An 18,243-nucleotide genomic window follows, 5' to 3' on the forward strand; every position below is an offset into this window, starting at 1 on the left:
TCTCTCTCTCTCTCTCTTTGTAGTTGAGCAATCTGAGTCTCCAGGAAGGGAAATGAGTTCCCTAGGATTCTAAATTCCCTGATTTTTATGTTGGTCTACACTGCTTTATTAATAAAGATATTTAATGTAGTTTAGTTTGCAAATCTTTATCTTTGTTTAGAAAAACCCCACAAAATGAGATGAAAAGGCTTTTTGAAGTCCTAAAAATCTTTTCCTTACTGCTGAGCTCATCTGCAAGTGAAGACTTCATTGGACCCCCAGGCTTTTGGGCTCCTACAGTACCATATTACTATGCTAAATATTCTTGGGTGATACAGAAATGTATAACACAGGGTACCTTGAACGTCAAGATTTTACAATCGATCGGTAGAGATAGGATACATATGCAGGTAACAAGGAGAAACAAAAGCAAGAGTTTTTACAGCATTTTTTACAACCAATAACAGCTAGGGAAGTGGTGAAGTGGGTAGAGTACTTCACCTGGTCTTAGGTCCCTCTGACACTTACTAACTGTATGACCCTGGGTAAGTCACATAATCTCTGTCTTCCTCAGTTTTCTCAAACAAGATAATAATAGCACCTACCTCCCAAGATTGTTGTCAGGATCAAATGAGATAATATTTATTAACCACTTAGTATAATGCCTGGCACATTGAAGGTGCTTAATAAATGCTTATTCCTTCCCCCTCTCACTGAAGTATGATAATAAAATAATGTGATGATTGTTATTGTTTGATTCCCCCCACCCCGTGAACATGCTGTGAAATCAGCATTGTCCCAAAGTGTCTCATTGTAGACTATATTATATATATAGAGTATATATATATATATATATATGTATGTGTGTGTGTATATATATATATATATATATATATATATATATATACTTGCTGTCATTTCACAAAATTCTAGAGAATTCTTGTGAAATTACTTTTAGACCCTATATCTCCTTATTGTTCTATTTTTTTTTCAAAATTCCTCATTGGTGACACGTCCCCATTCTCTTAGGGTAGGTTTGACTTTGGGAAATGTGTAAGAATTTTTTGGAGTCAATCTGAATAATACTATTTTGGTTTAAAAGAATGAAACGGACTTCTTCCCATGGATATCATAACATCCCCTTGATGGCAGATTCAAAAGAACCACTCTGATCATGTTTTAAGGAGTAAAGCATTATTGAAATAAGTGAAGAGATGGCCCAATATGACTGTTTGGAGGACAGCATTCATGGGGATATACAAGTTATACAAAAAAAAAAAAAAACAAGAAGAGCCTTATAGCTTTATAGTTCCTTGTCATTTAACAATGTCAACCAGATGCTTGGCAAGCAGGCTGTTCTGGTTAATAAAAAAAAAAGGGGGAGGGTAGAAAAAAACAAAGCTTTTTGTTTCAATCCCTTTTTGAAAAAATTTCTAACATGTATGAAAAGTCAGCATGGGAAAATGAAGAGAAACTGACCTTGGAGACAAATGACAACATCTAATAATAAGTCTACCTTTATCCTACTGGATCATCCCATGAATCTGCCTTGGTTTCCCCATTTGTTAAGTAGAAATAATGGTGTTAAGTTGTAGCTGAAAAGTTTGTGTGTGTGTGTGTGTATGTGTTTGAATGAGTCACAGTAAAAGTCCTGGATGTGCTTCAAGTTTAAAATGATAACAAGAACATTTTTTTTAAGATGTTAGAGCTCAATCCGCAGTTTGTTACCTGGAAACCTGATTTTGCTCTCTAGAAGGGAGCAGTTAATGTTTTAACTGCAATTTGAAATATGTAATTATGAGACTGTCAGATTTTTTGTTTGCTGTGGAGCCATGCAAGATGTACCGGGAAATGAGGAGAGTACAGAGAGGGGAAGGAACAGCTTTCCGACACCGCAGTTATTTTTTTTTCTCCTTTTTCCCTCTAAGCAGCATTTTATTTCATTTTGGTTGGTTGATTGTTTTGGTCATGTTTTAAGAAATTAGAGGAACAAACTTTCTCAGTAGTATTGTAAGCCACAACTGAAGCTAGCTTTTTTTTTCTTTTTAACATTTTTTGATCCTACATTTTAAAATCTCAGTCCTGATTTCTGCGATTGGTCTTCAGTACAGTGGATAGAGCACTGGACTTGGAGTCAGGGAGACCTGAGTTCAAATCCAGCCTCAGACAATTACCAACTGTGTGACCCTGGCCAAGGCACTTAATCTTGTTTGCCTCAGTTTCTTCACCTGTAAAATAGGATAAATAATAGCACCTACCTTCCTGGGTTGTTGTGAGGATCAAATGAGATAACAGTAAAGTACTTAGTATAGTGCCTGGCATAGTGTTATAAAAATGTTAGCTACTATTATTTATCAAATATAAGTAAGTACCATAATGTGGGTTAGGAAACCCATATATAACAATTATTTCTCACAAAACTAGAGCTTTGTGTGTTTTATTTATTGCTAATTTTGTGGTATGGTGGTTAGGAAGCTACCTTCAAAGAGCCTGGAGAACCTGAGTTCAAATCATACCTTTTATATGTAGTGACTATGTGACCATGGAAAAGTGATTTGTCCTAGGCATTTCTCTAAAACTCTAGGTTTCAGAGGAGATGCTGAACTAATTGAGGGCATATCCATATCCTGGAATTCTCCATATTAATGAAATCTCAGATTTAGCCCCTGTCTCAATCCCTCTATTTCTGACCTTTTCTCTCTCCAGCAGGACCTTTAAGCATTAAAGGTAGAAAGAGATCAAACGTTCTCACTAAACAGCATGGTTGACCTTTGACAAAGATAGGTCCTTTGTCTGGAACATTTGATAGCTCCAGCTGAATTTCCTGGTTTTTTCTCTTCCCCTCTAGGAAAACATGATTATAACTTTATTTCATTGTCTTTCCACTTTTGTGGGTTGGGAAGAAAGGGTGTAAGTAGGAAACATGATAGAAAGACACTGATATGTCAGTTTTTCCCCACATATTTTCAAAATTCTTGGCAATAGATTTAAATAAAATTCAATTCTTTCCATTTGAAAATGTATCACTTTTAACTTTTCTCCCCAAGGAAAGTGTAGTCTGACTGGATTACCACATATAAAGTCTTCGTATATTGTCTGTGTGTCCCCATTAGAGGAAAAAAAGAACACAAAAACAATAGATGCTCTTTCTCCAGGCTCCTGCCCCATTTAAGGCATGAAGCACACAGTGGCTTGTTGAAAAATTTTCTTCTGGTTATCTTGGTCTATTTGTATAAATTGTAAAATTGCTTCTATGAAATGCCTCCAAGACATAAGGGAATAATTTGCATCAGTGAGTGGAGTTTTTGTCTTCAGAGAAGGGAAACTTGAAATGCCCGCTTAATGGTTTCCCTTCCTTTCTCCCATTCCAGTATCCTGCTGCCCTGATGAATCTTGGAGCCATTCTCCACCTCAACGGCAGGCTTCTCAAAGCTGAGGCCAACTACCTGCGCGCCCTTCAGCTGAAACCTGATGATGTCATTACCCGGTCTAACCTCCGCAAACTGTGGAACATCATGGAAAAGCAAGGATTAAAGACTTCTAAGACATGACCCAGGAGGCTAGGAACGTGTTCTCTTTTTTGATTCTAAGCCGACTTAAGGGGAAAAAAAACAAAAAACAAAAAATGGAACAGGACTTCCAGGAGGTGGTGTGACAGGAACTCCCAGTGGACCTCATGCTCAAGGGCAGTGGTCATCATGGCTTCAGGGAAGATCTAGTCTTGCCTTTGGCACCACATTTATGCCAAAAAGGGAAATGGTGGGAACCTCAAACTGTCATCCATCAAAAACAAATTCAATCAGAGCGCTTAAAGCCGAATATTTTGTTCTCAAAAAAAGGAATCTGAGTTCGAATTTAGCTGGTTTTCTATTCAAATTCTGAAAATGAGCTTGTTTATTCAGCACTGTGAGAGGACGTCACAGCATCTATCCATCCACAGGAAGACAAAACAAATGGTTAAGATAGGAACCTGAGGTATTTGTAGAGACTATAACTGATGAAAATTGAGATGAAATCCTAACCTATTTGCAGTCTGCCCTATTGCTGCTGTGTCTCTCCTTAGGGCAGGCTGCTTATCAATTTCAGAGGCTTACAGAACTATTTTTTGATATGTTTGGATCTGTCAGACTCTTGCAGTTCCTTCTTGACAAGTGCACATCATATTTTTTTTATTATTTTGATGTCACTAGCTTCACTATTCTGAGCAGTGTTTGCTTTTGCCTGTCCTAGAAACAATAAGCAATATCTAGCTAATCATGCATCCCCCTGAGGTTGTAACAGGGCGAAAGACATCACATGTCATGCATTTTTTTTTTATTTCAGTGGTAAACAAATTATCACCAACTTTTTTTTCCGCAAAAAAAATATTTTAGATCAGGCAGTGTAATAGGATTGTTATACTTTCTAAAAATTATCATTCTTAAATTTCAAAACTACTGTATGATTTCCCCAGATGAAATACAATAAAAAGTAAATAAATGAAACTACCCGTTCAAAATTCAGCCTGAAGCAACAACTTTGTCATAGCAAAATTTACAAGTATTCTAATCATAAACTAACCAGCAGCTATTGGGGTAGGGGAGAGAAGGAATGTGTTTAGTACCTCTCAGAAGAGGTTGCTTTTTAAAAAGTGATTAGACCATGAGGCTTGAGTAATGAGGGCTCCCAGATGCATAGCATTTGGGACAGTGGGGTCTAATAGCTGTTTAGTTCTTGACTATATGACCAACAGCTATGCTGTTACATCTTTGTAGTGTGGATTTATCCTACCAAGTTATTATTACACTCTTCCTGAATGACTTCATAAAAGTAATTTATTGGGAGCTGCAGTGTTGTGGAGCCATAGCCCATATTTTTCTAGGCCATTTGCCAAACGCTCTCCTTCATTCAGAAGCACCATCTTTTGTGAGCAAATTTGCTATTTCCTTTAATTACCTGTCGGTGGCTACTTCGGTGCTTACTCCAGAAGAGCTTTGGCTTTAAAGCGAAGTGTGGGAGATCATTGACAGATGCTCCCCACAAGTCACATTTCTACTCTGATACTAAAACTCAACTTGGTAAAACATCATCCCATTACAACTTCTTGGAGAAAGTACCTGTACAATGTTATATGTATTTATTTATTTATTATTTGACCAGAGTAAAAACAAAATAAAGCAATGAAACCTTTTGTTAAGCCAGTTCTCTGCAAATTAGATTAGCGTTTTTTTTCCTTTGCTTTATCTTTCACATTTCATTTTTGTATGATTACTGCTAAAAGGGAAATGGGACATCCGTATAACTTATTGTACATTGTCTCCAAACAGCATATTTTTAAAATGTCTTTTCTTTTTATTTTTGACTAGGTAGGAGAGCACAGTAAGATAAATCATTTTAATGTACTCTTCTTGTGGCATTATTTTTTCTTAAGCTTGGTAAAGCCAAATTGTATGAGCATTTTCTGAAGAGGGTTACTATGAGGGCCCTTTCAAAGAAGGTATGCAAATAATCCTGAAGAATATTGAGATAAAATGGTCAGAAAATGAATGGCTGTCAAATCACAATGTTTTCCTAATGAGGCATGGAAACCCGAGGTAAAACTAAAATGGTGGGTGGAAATATATTTTTCTTCTACCACTGCTTCATGGCAATTTTTTAAAAAAGTGAATTTAATATAAAGATATGAATGAATTCAGTGTTTAACTGTGGTATTTATTTAAAATGGTTATTGAACTTTGGTGGCTTCCTGGTCATAACCCCTCACTGTCTTTTTTTTTGTTTGTTTGTTTGTTTGTTCTTCCTTTCAAATTGGTGGTTCTTAAGAACATCCATTGATCACCCACTAGAGTCACTCCAAGTTGACGTAGCATCTAAGTAGCATTGTGGACTGGATCTGCGTCAAAAGATGAGAGGATATTGAAGAATGTCCCTGATGCTTTCCAGTTACAGGGCTGGGCTTAATAACTAACCTACTTTGGGGGGAAAGAAGTTAAAACATGATCAACAAATACGTGTCTCTGCTCAGGGATTTATGGTGGATTATTGCAGACAGTGCTAAAAATAAATAAATAAAGAGCACAAGACAAGTTTACTAAATTAAGATTTTATTTTTTGAGAAACTGTTATTTGTATAAATTATCAAGATTTGTAGGCTTTCCTTTTGTAGAAATAATTGTTTTATGTGCCAGAGAAGAGAAATTCAATTTTGTTTTCAACAATAAAGCATTGATAACAAATACACCTCGTTGCAAACTTTTTGTCTGTTGCAGCCATGTGAGATATACTTTCATTTTAGCATGCCTCATTGAGAAAAGTGTATCGATTTATTGAAAGCTCCAAGCTTAGATCCCTGGCTCCCAGTTTCTATCCTCTCTGATCCATTTCCACACAGCAGCCAGAATTGCCTTCCTTAAGCACAAATCTGACTGTATATTTTCCCCACTCAAAAACCTTCAGTTATTATCTGTTGCCCCTGGGATAAAATGCAAAATCTTCTGTTTGACATTTAAAGCCCTTTACAAGTTGGTTCCAGCCTTTCTTGCAAACTGATGAGATATAATTCTCCACTTCATATTATCTGTGTTCCAACTAAACTGGTCTATCCATTTTTCACCAGATTTGACACTCCCCCTCTCCCTTCCATGTCTCTGCATAGGATGTTTCCCAATACTAGAATGCCTCTCTCTCCCCACCATTCCTCAACTCTGCTTCTTAGAATCTTTGTTTTACTTCAGGGCTCAGCTGCCTTTCCTGATCTCCCTGCATCCTCAAATTAGCATGCATAGCCTTATCTATTTATACATTTTTCCTCTTTGTAGGGTAAGAATTTAATATTATCACAAATACTTACATGTTATTTTGAGTTCTTGTAGCTGTTATGGATTCCTTGAGCAAAGTTTATTACCATTCTGCTCAAAGGACCATAATAATTTCTAAAAGGAAATGATATTGCAGTTTTCTGAAGGAGGATTATAACTATTAAAGGGAAATGTTAGCTATTTGAGGATAGGGATTTCTTGGGAGGTGTCTGTCTCAATACCTAGTATGTTGTACATAATAGGTACTTACTGCCAATTGGATAAGGCTCAATTCAGGAACCAAATAGAGTTTCATTATGATGAAAAACACAAAAATGACACAGCATCCCAATTTGGCTGAGATATCTAGGCCCAATCCTCTACCCCTCCCCCCTCCCCATAATTATGTTGAGCTAGCGTTCTGGGCGATGGCCTCAGGATAGCCACCTTTGTGCAGGGCCTTCTGTTTTATGCTATTCTATCAATTGCCATATTTGTGACATAGGAATAGAACATTTCACAGTGACCTAGAGGTTGTGTCTGCAAAGGGAAGAGCCACACTTTGCAGCAGGGAACTACGGAATGGGGAACACGGGGTGATAAATTGATGAGGATACCCAGCATCCTGGCTAAGGAAGTAAGAACCATCTTTTGTGCATACATAGAATCAAATAGAGTTGTTACATCTAGCTGTACCTAGGTAACTTCCTCTATGACATATTGGTTGGTTCATTGGCTGATTCTTGTCCTTCATTCTTGAAGAAGACTAAAATGAAATCACTAGGTTGGAGTCAAGGTACAGTGTGTCCGACTAGGCTGATCAGACTGATATGAGCTCTGAAGATTCCACAGATAGTCCATATGAACCTTTGGAGTGCAGATGTTTCTAAATTTTCACATCTCACATTTCTTTTGAAATACTGCAATTCTAATTTATTCATAGAGCACAGTACCTTTTTTGATTCAGTAACAAAAATGCTGGGGGGTCTTTTGCTAGCATTTCTCATAATAAACAACCTGGGACCAGGAGTTCAAAGTCCCGGGTTGAAATCATGTCCCTACCACAAACTTTGTAGTTTTTAGGAAGTCATTTCAACTCAGTGTGCCTATTTCTTCCACCTAAAAATGGTGCCTAGAACCATATTATGGAAGGAGTCAGGATAAATTAAGAGAGAGGGGAAAAAAGAAAATGAGAGACAAGAAATGAGAGAGATAAGAGATTGAGAGAGAGAGAAAAGACAGATAAAGACAGATAAAGAAAAATAGAGACAGAGTTTTAAAGAAAGAGCAAAGGAGAGATAAAGAGAGATAGACAAAGAGCTATAAAGAGAGGGAAAGGAGATTTAGACAGAAAATTATTAAGCGCTTACTACATGCTAAATACTGTGCTATATGCTGAAGTTACATATAGAAAAACTAGATAGTTTGTACTCTGAAGTGACTCACATTCTAATAGGAAGAGATAATATATACAGGAAGTTTTTGCTCCAATTAAAATGGGGAAACCCATAATCCTTTGTTCCTGTAGCAGCAAAGCAGATGGCAATGTATCTTTGTTAATGGAATTTCCATTGATCCAATGAAATCTATTGAACCATTTCACAATGCCAAGGACTCTCTTTTTCAGGCCTTCAGTAGCTGCGACTGCTAAGGAGACAGGGAATAAAGCACTTATGGGTGCAGATGCCAAGTTACATCTCCACAAGAGTTGATTCTCTTGCATTTGACCCACAACTTATTCATTCTTTCAAGGCTATTAGCTCCAGCTATCACCACGAAGATCCTTTTGCACTGACACTTCATTTTTCTCTAGGTTATCCAAATAGGAAGAATTAATGTGGCATAGTGAGTGGGTAGAGAATTAGCCTTGAAGCCAAGAAGACCCATGTTCCACCCTTGTATTGGACAGGTATTGGTTATGTGACCCTGGGCAAGTCATTTCCACACTTAGTGCTCTAGGTGACACTATAAGGCTCTAAGTTGTAGAGAAAATGTTGACCTGCATTGGGAGTAGGAGATTCCCTATGCCAATGAAATCAGAGTCCCTGACCCTATTCTTATCTTAGAGATAAGGAAATTGAGTCTCTGAGAGGTTAATTTACTGTTTAAGGTTACTGGAGTATACCATTCAGCATTAGTGCTAAGACTTTTACTCAGGTCTTCTATTGCAATGGCGAAGGAAAGCAGAAAGGATAATTAACTGAGCTCTGATTACAAAAGTATTATAGAGTCAGAGCTGAAAAAGCCCCTAAAATTCAACTGGTTGAACAGTCTCATTTTACATAGGAGGAAATGTATCTTAATTTGTTCAAGATCACAGAGGTAACAAACAGCATAACCAAGATCCCAAATCTTAGATTTTGCTCCTCATTGATTGCCTCGTGTGATAGCAATCCTGCTTCAAAAGCCATTGGGACAAATTGTGGGAACCTTGTCCTGAGACAGGCCAGGTCAACAGTATTCACAGAGAGCAAGAGTGTGTGAGCAGCTGAATGGAACCAAGTGATGGAAATAACAGGATAAAAAGGAGGAAGACACCATGATCTGACACAAGGTCCAGCAAGCCATGGGAAGTCCATCAATGGCACCGGCTAAGAAGGGGAGGAAGGCAAATTCAAGGCAAAGGAGCTGGAGCAAAGGCTAGTTTCATGATATGGACACTTGCTCTACCAGAAATTGAGGCAGCTGGAGAAGATTTTATGTACTTATTTTCCCTTTACCCCCCACTTCTGCCTCAGTTCCCTGCTAAGTTCTCACAAGTGTCAAAGGGTAAATGAGGTGGTGCAATGGCTAGAGCATTGGGCCTGGAGTCAGAAAGACGAGTTCAAATCCAGCTTCAGATGCTTACTGTCTATGTGGCCTTCTTGTTGAGTCATTTTTCCGTTGTGTCTGACTCTTTGTAACCCCATTTGGGGTTTTCTTGGCAGAGATACTGGAGTGGTTTGCCATTTCCTTCTCCAGCTCATTCTACAGATGAGGAAACTGAGGCAAACAGGGTTAAGTGACTTGTCCCGGGTCACACAGCTAATAAGTGTTTGAGGCCAGATTTGAACTGAGAAAGATGAGTCTTCCTGATTTCAGAACTCACGCTATATACACTTTGCCACTTTGCTGCCCTTCTTGTGAACCGCAGCGAGGCACTTACCCTGTTTGCCTCATTTTCCTCACCTGTAAAATGGGGATAATAATAGCACATACCTCCGGAGATGGTTGTGAGGATCAAATGAGATCAAATGTTTAAAGTACTTAGTACAATGCTTGGCACATAATAGGCATTATATAAATATGTATTCCCTTTTCCTTCCCTTCAAAAGAGATCATACAATATGTGAAAATTCTTAGCAGTATAATTATAAGGCAACATTTTATTTTGCCATATAAAGTGAATACTTAATATAAAAACTCAGGTTCTGGACAAGAAAAGTGGTAGATTTTTAACTTGGAAACTTGCCATACTTAATGTCAAGAAAAATATATTTGTCCATCATGAACTCTGACACACTTGTAACAAAAGCAATGTCCCTTTGTATTTCTTCAACGTGTTGGGAGCCATTTTGTGTTGCATAAAGGATCTATAAAGAGAAAGAAAGCCCAGAAATATCTTTAATTTAACTAATGGAGTTATGTGAAGTAACATGATAAATCATTATATAACACAAAAATATCTGTGATTTTGGAGCAGCATAGAATAACAGGAAGAACATTGTCTCCAGAGTCAAAAGAAAAGAGATCCTGTGATTCCCATTCCCCACTCACACACCAGGTCAACTGTACCTGTCAGTAGACATTCCAGTATTTAAAGGTCATGGAATTATATCATTGGTTTAGAACTAGAAAGGCCTTTGGAAACCATCTAGGCCAAGTATGTCATTTTACAGATGAGAAAACTGACGCCTGGAGAGTGACTGCCACATTCCATGTCTCACAGGTAGGAAATGATGGAGCTGCCTTTTTGAAATCTTACCTTGGGTATCCCATAGACACTTCAAACATATCTAAAACAGAACTCATTATTTTTCTTCCCCTCTTCCCAGTTTTCCTGTTATTATCAAGCACACCACCATCTTCCCTGTCTCCCAGGTTTATAACCAAGAGTCAACTAGGGGTTCAGTGGATAAAGCCCAGGATTTCAGTCAGAAAGGCCTAAGTTTAATCTTGCCCAGATACTTTCCAGCTGATTAAGCAAGTCACTCTCTGTTTTCTTATCTGTAAAATGGGTATAATTATAGCACCTACTTCACAGGTTGTTGTTAGACTCAAATGAGGTAACATGTAAAGTGCCCTGCCAACCTTAAAGCACTATATAAATGCTAGTCCTAATAATAACAATTATTACGTCTTCATTCACTCCCTGTGTCTAATTGATTGATAAATCTTGTCATTTTTACCTTCAGTGTATCTCTCGAATATGGCTCCTCACTGCACATACAACCACGACCCTGGTTCAGCCCCCCATTGGCAGCCACCTGAACTCTTGCAATAGCCTTCTAATTGGTTTCACTGCCTTAAGCTGCTCTGCACTCCAATCCTTCCTCTCCTCAGCTGCCAGACTGATTTGCTTAAAGCCCAAGTCTGACCATTACACCCCATTCCTCAGTAAACTCCAATGGCTCCTTATTGCCTGAAATATGAAGTCTCTGTTTGGCTAAGCCTCTTCCTTACTTGACCTCTTGCTATCTTTCCAGTCTTTTTTTACACCTTACTTTCTTTCACATACTATATGACCCAGCTATACTGGCACATGTTTTTTTTTTTCCTCCATCTCTGCATCTTTGCATGGCCTAAGCCTCCCTATCTGGAATCTCTTCCCTTCCACCTTTTACTTTCCTTGACTTTCTTCAAATTCAGTTCAAATCCCATCTTGTACTGTAGTTTCTTTTCTTTCCCCTAATAAATGCTTATTCTTTCCCTCCTTCCTCCTCTGAAATTACTATCCACATACTTTGAATATGTATGTATCTAGTTTATGCATTTTCTCTCCCATTAGAATGTAAGCTCCCTGAGGGAGGGGGCTGTTTTTAATTTTTTGAGGGTTCATTTTACTTTCCTTGAATCCCCAGAGTTTAACACAGTGCCCGTCATCTAGGAAACATCAATAAATACTTGTTGATTGACTGACAGCTGAGATTTGAACCTGGGAGGTCTGACTTTTAATACTTAAGCTCCTTGAGGCGGCAGGTATGATTTTCAATTTGTTTTCATATCCTCAGTGCCCTCTATGATGCCTGGCACGTGGCAGTCTCTTAACAAATCTTGTTGAATTATTTTCAATTGCAGTGGACATGTGGCTCCCCTTGGGCAAAGCTCTTTCCATATGTCACAATACAAGTGTTAGCTGTTTGCTGCTCTTTTCTTCCCATTAAGGGAAAAAAAATGCCCTAAGATTCCCTGACCATGACCACAAGGGCATGTTCCTGCCCTTAAGAGCAAAATTGAACAAAAGGACTAGATTCATAATAAGAATGGATAAGGGTAATCCACATGGCCTATATTACCAATCACTTTCTTTAAATCACCATTACTTGTCAGTAGGCCCATGGGGGAAATAACAGTAATTCAGTTAGACCAGATGACAAGGCTTGGACATTGGTTACAGATACAATATAATAATCATGACTCATTACCTGTTGAATATCTTGGGACTTGTCATCACCATTCCCCTTTCTTCACCTTCTCTCCACCCCAGACAATGTAATAGTATATTTTCTATAAATATTAGCTTTAAAATTCCATGAATGAATTAAATGTTAACATATATATTTTTCAAATTTCAAAGTGATATATACAAATATCAATTATTATTACTATTATTATCTTGTTCTCATCTTTTTCAATGGGGTTCCATTCCACTACAAATGATCTCAAAACAAGTCACTTCTCCACTATTATTGCCTAATATTTAATGATCTATACTCTCTTGAACAGGTGGATAAGATAACTACATCTAGTAATTGAAAGTATTAGGGTTTAAGCTCATTCTTCCCTGGATCAATATGCCAAGATGCTCTTCATCCTTGGTATTGCTTTATCCAGTCTAGCTCTGGGGCTACTGCTCCTTCTCCACATGCCTCCTGCCTCCTCCAACAAAGCACATACATTACTTTTCCCCAGAACTTCTCCCTGTAATACAGAGGCTTTCATGCTCAAAATAACACTATCTATGTTATTTATTGCCTTGCCTTGGTAGAGGCAGAGTTGAGCTCCCCCTTCAGAGTCAACTGAAGAAACATTCATTGAATCCTATTACGTTCAATGAACTCGGAATATAGGAACTGACCCCTCAAGGGGATACAATATATGCACATCTCAAGAAGGATAGGAATTAGATCAGCTATCCCAATAGATCACCAGTGTGATTGGTGATGTGATCTATCATTGGATCACCAATGTGATTCTATTGGCATTGGGAACTCCAGCATGAGGAAACTCCTTCTACAAATGCAATACATAATCTTAGAGTTACCTAGACCAGGAGTTGTTGTTGTTTGGTTATTTTGTTGTTTCAGTCATGTCCAGCTCTCCATGACTCCATTTGGGATTTTCTTGGCAAATACGTTGGAATGATTCGCCATTTCCTTCTCCAGGTTATTTTACAGATGAGGAAACTGAGCCAAACACAGTTAAGTGACTTGCTCAGGGTCATACAGCTAGTTAAGTATCTGAGGCCAGATTTGAACTCAAGAAGATGAATCTTCCAGATTCTAAGCCCAGTGTTCATCCCTTACACCACTTAGCTGTCTAGCTAAAACCAGGAGTGCCAAAGTTAAATAGACCACAAAAGCATACCAAAGGATCCTTGAAGGCAACATATTGACCAGGAAAACCACATAACATTCTCCACGTTCTATTATATTTTCAGTTATTTTGTTAACTATTTCTCTATTACATTTTAATCTAGTTCCTGCAGCACCCAGACATTTCTGGTCTAAAGCACTAAGAAATTAAATGATTTGTCCAAGGTCATGTAAGACGATGTGTCTGAGGCAAGACTTGAACCCAGGACTTTCTGCCTGTGAAGGCTGGCTCTCTATCCACTGGGTCAAGCTACCTCTCATGACTGCACAGCTAAGTAAATAGAAATTAGCACAAAATGCAAAGTATCTACAAAGCCACATGAATGCTCCCAAGTGGTAGAGAATTTGAATAAATAAGAGTTTGGGAGGGGAGGATGGGCTGAGTCTTAATTCAGAAGGTGCCACTTTGGGTATGATTATTGTAGGAAATCAGTATACTTACTCCAAACACATACTGGTGAAAATCTAACTCATACTAATGAAGAAGTAGCCCCAGACCCCTGAAAAGAGATGTTCATGGTGGTTATATTTGCATTGTGGAGGAAAAAAAAAAGCTTAAGCAAGAGCATAATTTAAGCTCACTGCTGCATGTTTGAGTTTGGACAAGAAAAGAAAATCATATACACCCAAGACTTTCCACCCTTTCTGTGTATTTTTGGGTGGTCTTGCTGCAGGATATAATCAGGGAGGCCTTTGTGTCTGCCTTCATTCCATCTGCTATTTCCCCACAAATTGGAGCTTTATTTATTTATTTTATTTTAGAAATCAGAGATGCATTTCCCCCCTTGAACACAGCTTAGTTTTTATGTTTCTTGATAATTTTAAATTGCTGTGAATGTTATGTTCTTGGTTTTCCCACTATGGTCCCTTTTTCCTTTTTGGTCTCTGATGTTGTTATTTAATAGCTTTTCACCGAAGGGGAAAAGTGGGGAAATTGATATCAAGGAAACCATGAGATGAAAAAAAAAAAAAGGAAAAGTAACAAATACATAAAGTCAGGTCTGCTTAAATTAAATTACCAAGGGACTTGTTACAGTTAGAAAAAAAATTGCAAGTAATGCTTAGGAAAGTGATTACCATAGACCAACAAAGATCCATTGTGATACAAAGAAAAGATATTCAGGTTAGAAGGAAAAGAAGAGACACAAAGGACATAATGTTATTTGCCAGCAGTTTTGGTGAAAATTTTGGCCAACAGTGGCTGAAACTATTGATTAAACTACAGCTTGAAAACTAGGTTAATGTATAGAACATAGATTTAAAGCTTTAAAAGGGACCTAAGATTTATCTACTCCAATCCATTTTTTAACATTGATTTTTGTTGATATTCTTGTTTTTATATCACCTTCATTCCAAATATATCTTTCTCTGGTCACTGCCTATCAATCCATCATATAACATGGGATATTAGAGAAAATGAAGAATACAGTTTAGCCTAACTAGTCACTCTAATAAATATGACACAATATTCAGTGTTCCACACTCATAGTCCTATGCTTCTGCAAAAACGTTGAGGAGGGGTGTATAATTTCTCATCTTTTCAAAGACAGTCTTGGACATAACTACACACTCCTTTTAGTCATTATACTACTTTCTATTTCTATTTTTTGTTATCTTTTTACCTATTGTTTTCTTGGTTTTAGATACTTCACTTTGTATCAGTTCATATAGGTGTTTCTAAATTCTCCAAATTTTTTGTTTTCGTTTCTTATGCCATAGTAATAGTTCTTTACATTCATGTAAAATAATATCTATTTCCCAGTCAATGGACATGTACTTAGTTTTCAGATTTGTTTTTCTTTCTACTACAAAATGTGCTGTTACAAATATTTTAATGTGCGTGGGACCTTTCCTCTTGTCTTTGATCTCCTTTGGGTATATCCCTAGCAATGGGATCTCTGGATCAGAGTATGGGCATATTAGTCATTTTCTTTACATAATTTCAAATGCTTTCCTGAATGGTTAAAACATTTCCCAGCTCCATAACATGTGCATTAGCATATCTGTCTTCCTGTTACCCTTTCAACATTGATTATTCCAGTATTTTGTCTTCTTGGTCAGTTTGCTAGGGAAGAAGTTAAAACCCCAGGGTTGTTTTCATTTGCACATCTTTTATTATTAGTGATTTGGATCAGTCTTTCATTTGGCTGTTAATTATTTGCAATCCTTCTTTTGAGAACTATTTATTCATATCCTTGAACACTAATCCATTAGAAAATGGCTCTTGCCAACCCTCCCTCACCACACATTTCTCATTTTGGAAAACTGAGACCCAACGAAGTTAAGTGTCTTTCTCAAGAAATACGAGTAATAAGCAGCAGATCAGGAGACAACACTGCTCCTATCCCTTGTTGGAAGGATAAGCAAGCTTTGGTGATTAAAAGGAAAAAAAAATAAAGATGTCAATTCTACAACATTTAGGTTGTGAATCAGATCTAGGTGATTAACAATAATGAAAATAATAATAGGTACTTATATAATAGTTTTTTAAAGTTCAAAAAACATTTTTCATACTTTATCTCACAATTCTCACAACAACCCTAATGCATATGTAATACGAATATTATTATTCCAATTTTATGCTTGAGGAAACTGAGATTCAGAATAGCTGAAGTGACTTGTCCAGGGTTGTAAAATTAGTATTGTCACAGGTTTTGACTGACTGTAACTAATTAATTATGTGATCTTAGGCAGGTCACTCCTTTTCTTTTTGACTCAGTTTCCTGTTCTGTAAAATGAGATGATCTCTAATATCTCTTCCAACTCTATAACCCTATAAGTCTACAGGAGCTTAGAAAATGTTAACTTGGATTTAGGGTATAAAGGTTGTTCTTTTTTGTAAAAATATGTTTTGTTTTCATCAAGACTCATATCACTTAAATAAGTATTTAAACAATTACCCATTCTCTAGTTGAATGATTAAAAATAGAAAGACAGCCTGAAGCACTCATGTATTTCAGGCAAATAATTCAGGGCTTCTAGAAAATAATTTTGTGACCATTTTTAGCCCCTCTTCCTTTTCTAACCTTGAAGACAAATAGCACAACCACAGAGACCTTTATTTCCCTCACTTATAGCTTTGCATGGCCAGGAATTATAACAATGAGGGTCTCCAAAATACATTGCATTAGGTGGAAACCAACCCATTGTAATTTGCTTCCAAAAATATTTTTAAGCAGTTACAAAAGCTTCAAAGTGTTTTTCCCAGCCAGATATGTCTTGTAGGGCATGTTAAGTAGAATCTATTTTCTCATCTGAAAATAGAAAGGGAGGGAGGGAAAGGAATTTTCTTTGGCTCCCATGCATATCCTATTTATAAGCTCATAAAGCAAACAGTGACATTATTGACTCCCATATCGATTGACTTCTTGATGGCACTGACATCAACTCATTAGACTTTCTCAGACTCTATTAATAATCTTTTATTCTGCCTTTAAATTTTCTAGAACTACTGCAACTGAGGGCTGCCACACAAGTGTAATTGATTTTTCTGGCAAACAGCAAAATAAGTCTTAAAGGCAATTAATGGTAATGTTTCTACCCTCTCTAATTACTTCAGGATCTGTTAAAGTGCTTATAGAAATGCCGGCATTAATTTATTCCTGTTGTGCTCTCTTGACTGGGACGTTGTTGATTCTGTCGCTTTTGTCTGTTTCCATATGAAATACACCAACGTTCTCCACATGGGCCTGTCCTTGACCCTTTACCAAGTGGACAATCTAGGTAATTCTCCCCACTGGTATATTATATCTCAGTACCTTATTGATGCTAGTTCATGCCCACTACTACTAGACTCAAGGACACACACTCCTTTGAAGTTACATCAAAGGATCAAAGGTAACAGCTCACATTTTTATGGCTTTTTAAGGTTTGCAAACACTTGCCTTATAATCACATGGGCAAGCACAGAAAGTCTGTTGCCCTTACCTTTATCAGTTATTCCCGTCTCACCGACATAGGAAACTGAGATTCACAATGGTGAAATCACTTGTTCCTAAGGCCATCTAGCTAGTGGCAGTTAGCAGTCTTTTCATTCCCAGTCCAACATTCTTTCCACTATGGCATGAATAAATGAGAAAGAAAAAAAAAATTTTCTGAATTTTGTCAGAATGGTTCTGATGGAATACTACTGTGCTATAAGAAATGATGAGCTCAATGATCTTAGAAAGTCAGGGAGAGATTTGCAGGAAATGATAAAGAGCAAAGTGAGCAGAAAGAACAAGAGAATATTCTATACAGTAACAGCAATATCATTTTAAGATCAACTTTGAATGACTAAGTCGTTTTGACTATTATATGTGTACAACTTAAAAATAAAGGGAATATGAAGGAAGACACTATCTGCATCCAGAGAAAGAAATGATAAATAGAAGTATGCATAGAATCATATTGCATATATATTATGGATGCATATATATGTCTGTGTGTATATAGATAGATAGATAGATAGATAGATAGATAGATAGATAGATAGATATAGATATGTGTATATGTGTGTGTATCTAATGACAGCCATCTCTAGGGTGGGGAGGAGGGATAAAAAAAGGGAAAAAAAAGAAATTTACATGATAACTTTGTTGTATATTGGGAAGAAGTAGCAAGTTGGACATGGTAGATTTGCAGTTTCATGTAAAAACATCTTTTTTATTGTATTGTTATGGAAATGCTTGTTTTGTTCCATAAATTAAAAACAA

The 18,243-nt window shown here is 37.1% G+C and overlaps 1 protein-coding gene across 3 annotated transcripts in view; it reads left to right on the forward strand.

The window, feature by feature from the left end:
* Window positions 1-6,198, forward strand: part of TMTC2 (transmembrane O-mannosyltransferase targeting cadherins 2) — a 518,078-nt gene extending 511,880 nt beyond the window's left edge. For all 3 annotated transcript variants that reach the window (XM_020993460.2, XM_020993459.2, XM_020993462.2), the window contains one exon: window positions 3,351-6,198. In XM_020993460.2, the coding sequence (XP_020849119.1) occupies window positions 3,351-3,530 (180 nt within the window). In that variant the 3' untranslated portion in view covers window positions 3,531-6,198. The remainder of the gene's footprint in view (window positions 1-3,350) is intronic.
* Window positions 6,199-18,243: the final 12,045 nt, after the last annotated feature.

Source organism: Phascolarctos cinereus, unplaced genomic scaffold, assembly GCF_003287225.1.
Source record: "Phascolarctos cinereus isolate Bilbo 61053 unplaced genomic scaffold, phaCin_HiC Scaffold_1;HRSCAF=81, whole genome shotgun sequence".
In the NCBI taxonomy this organism is placed as follows: Eukaryota; Metazoa; Chordata; class Mammalia; order Diprotodontia; family Phascolarctidae; genus Phascolarctos; species Phascolarctos cinereus.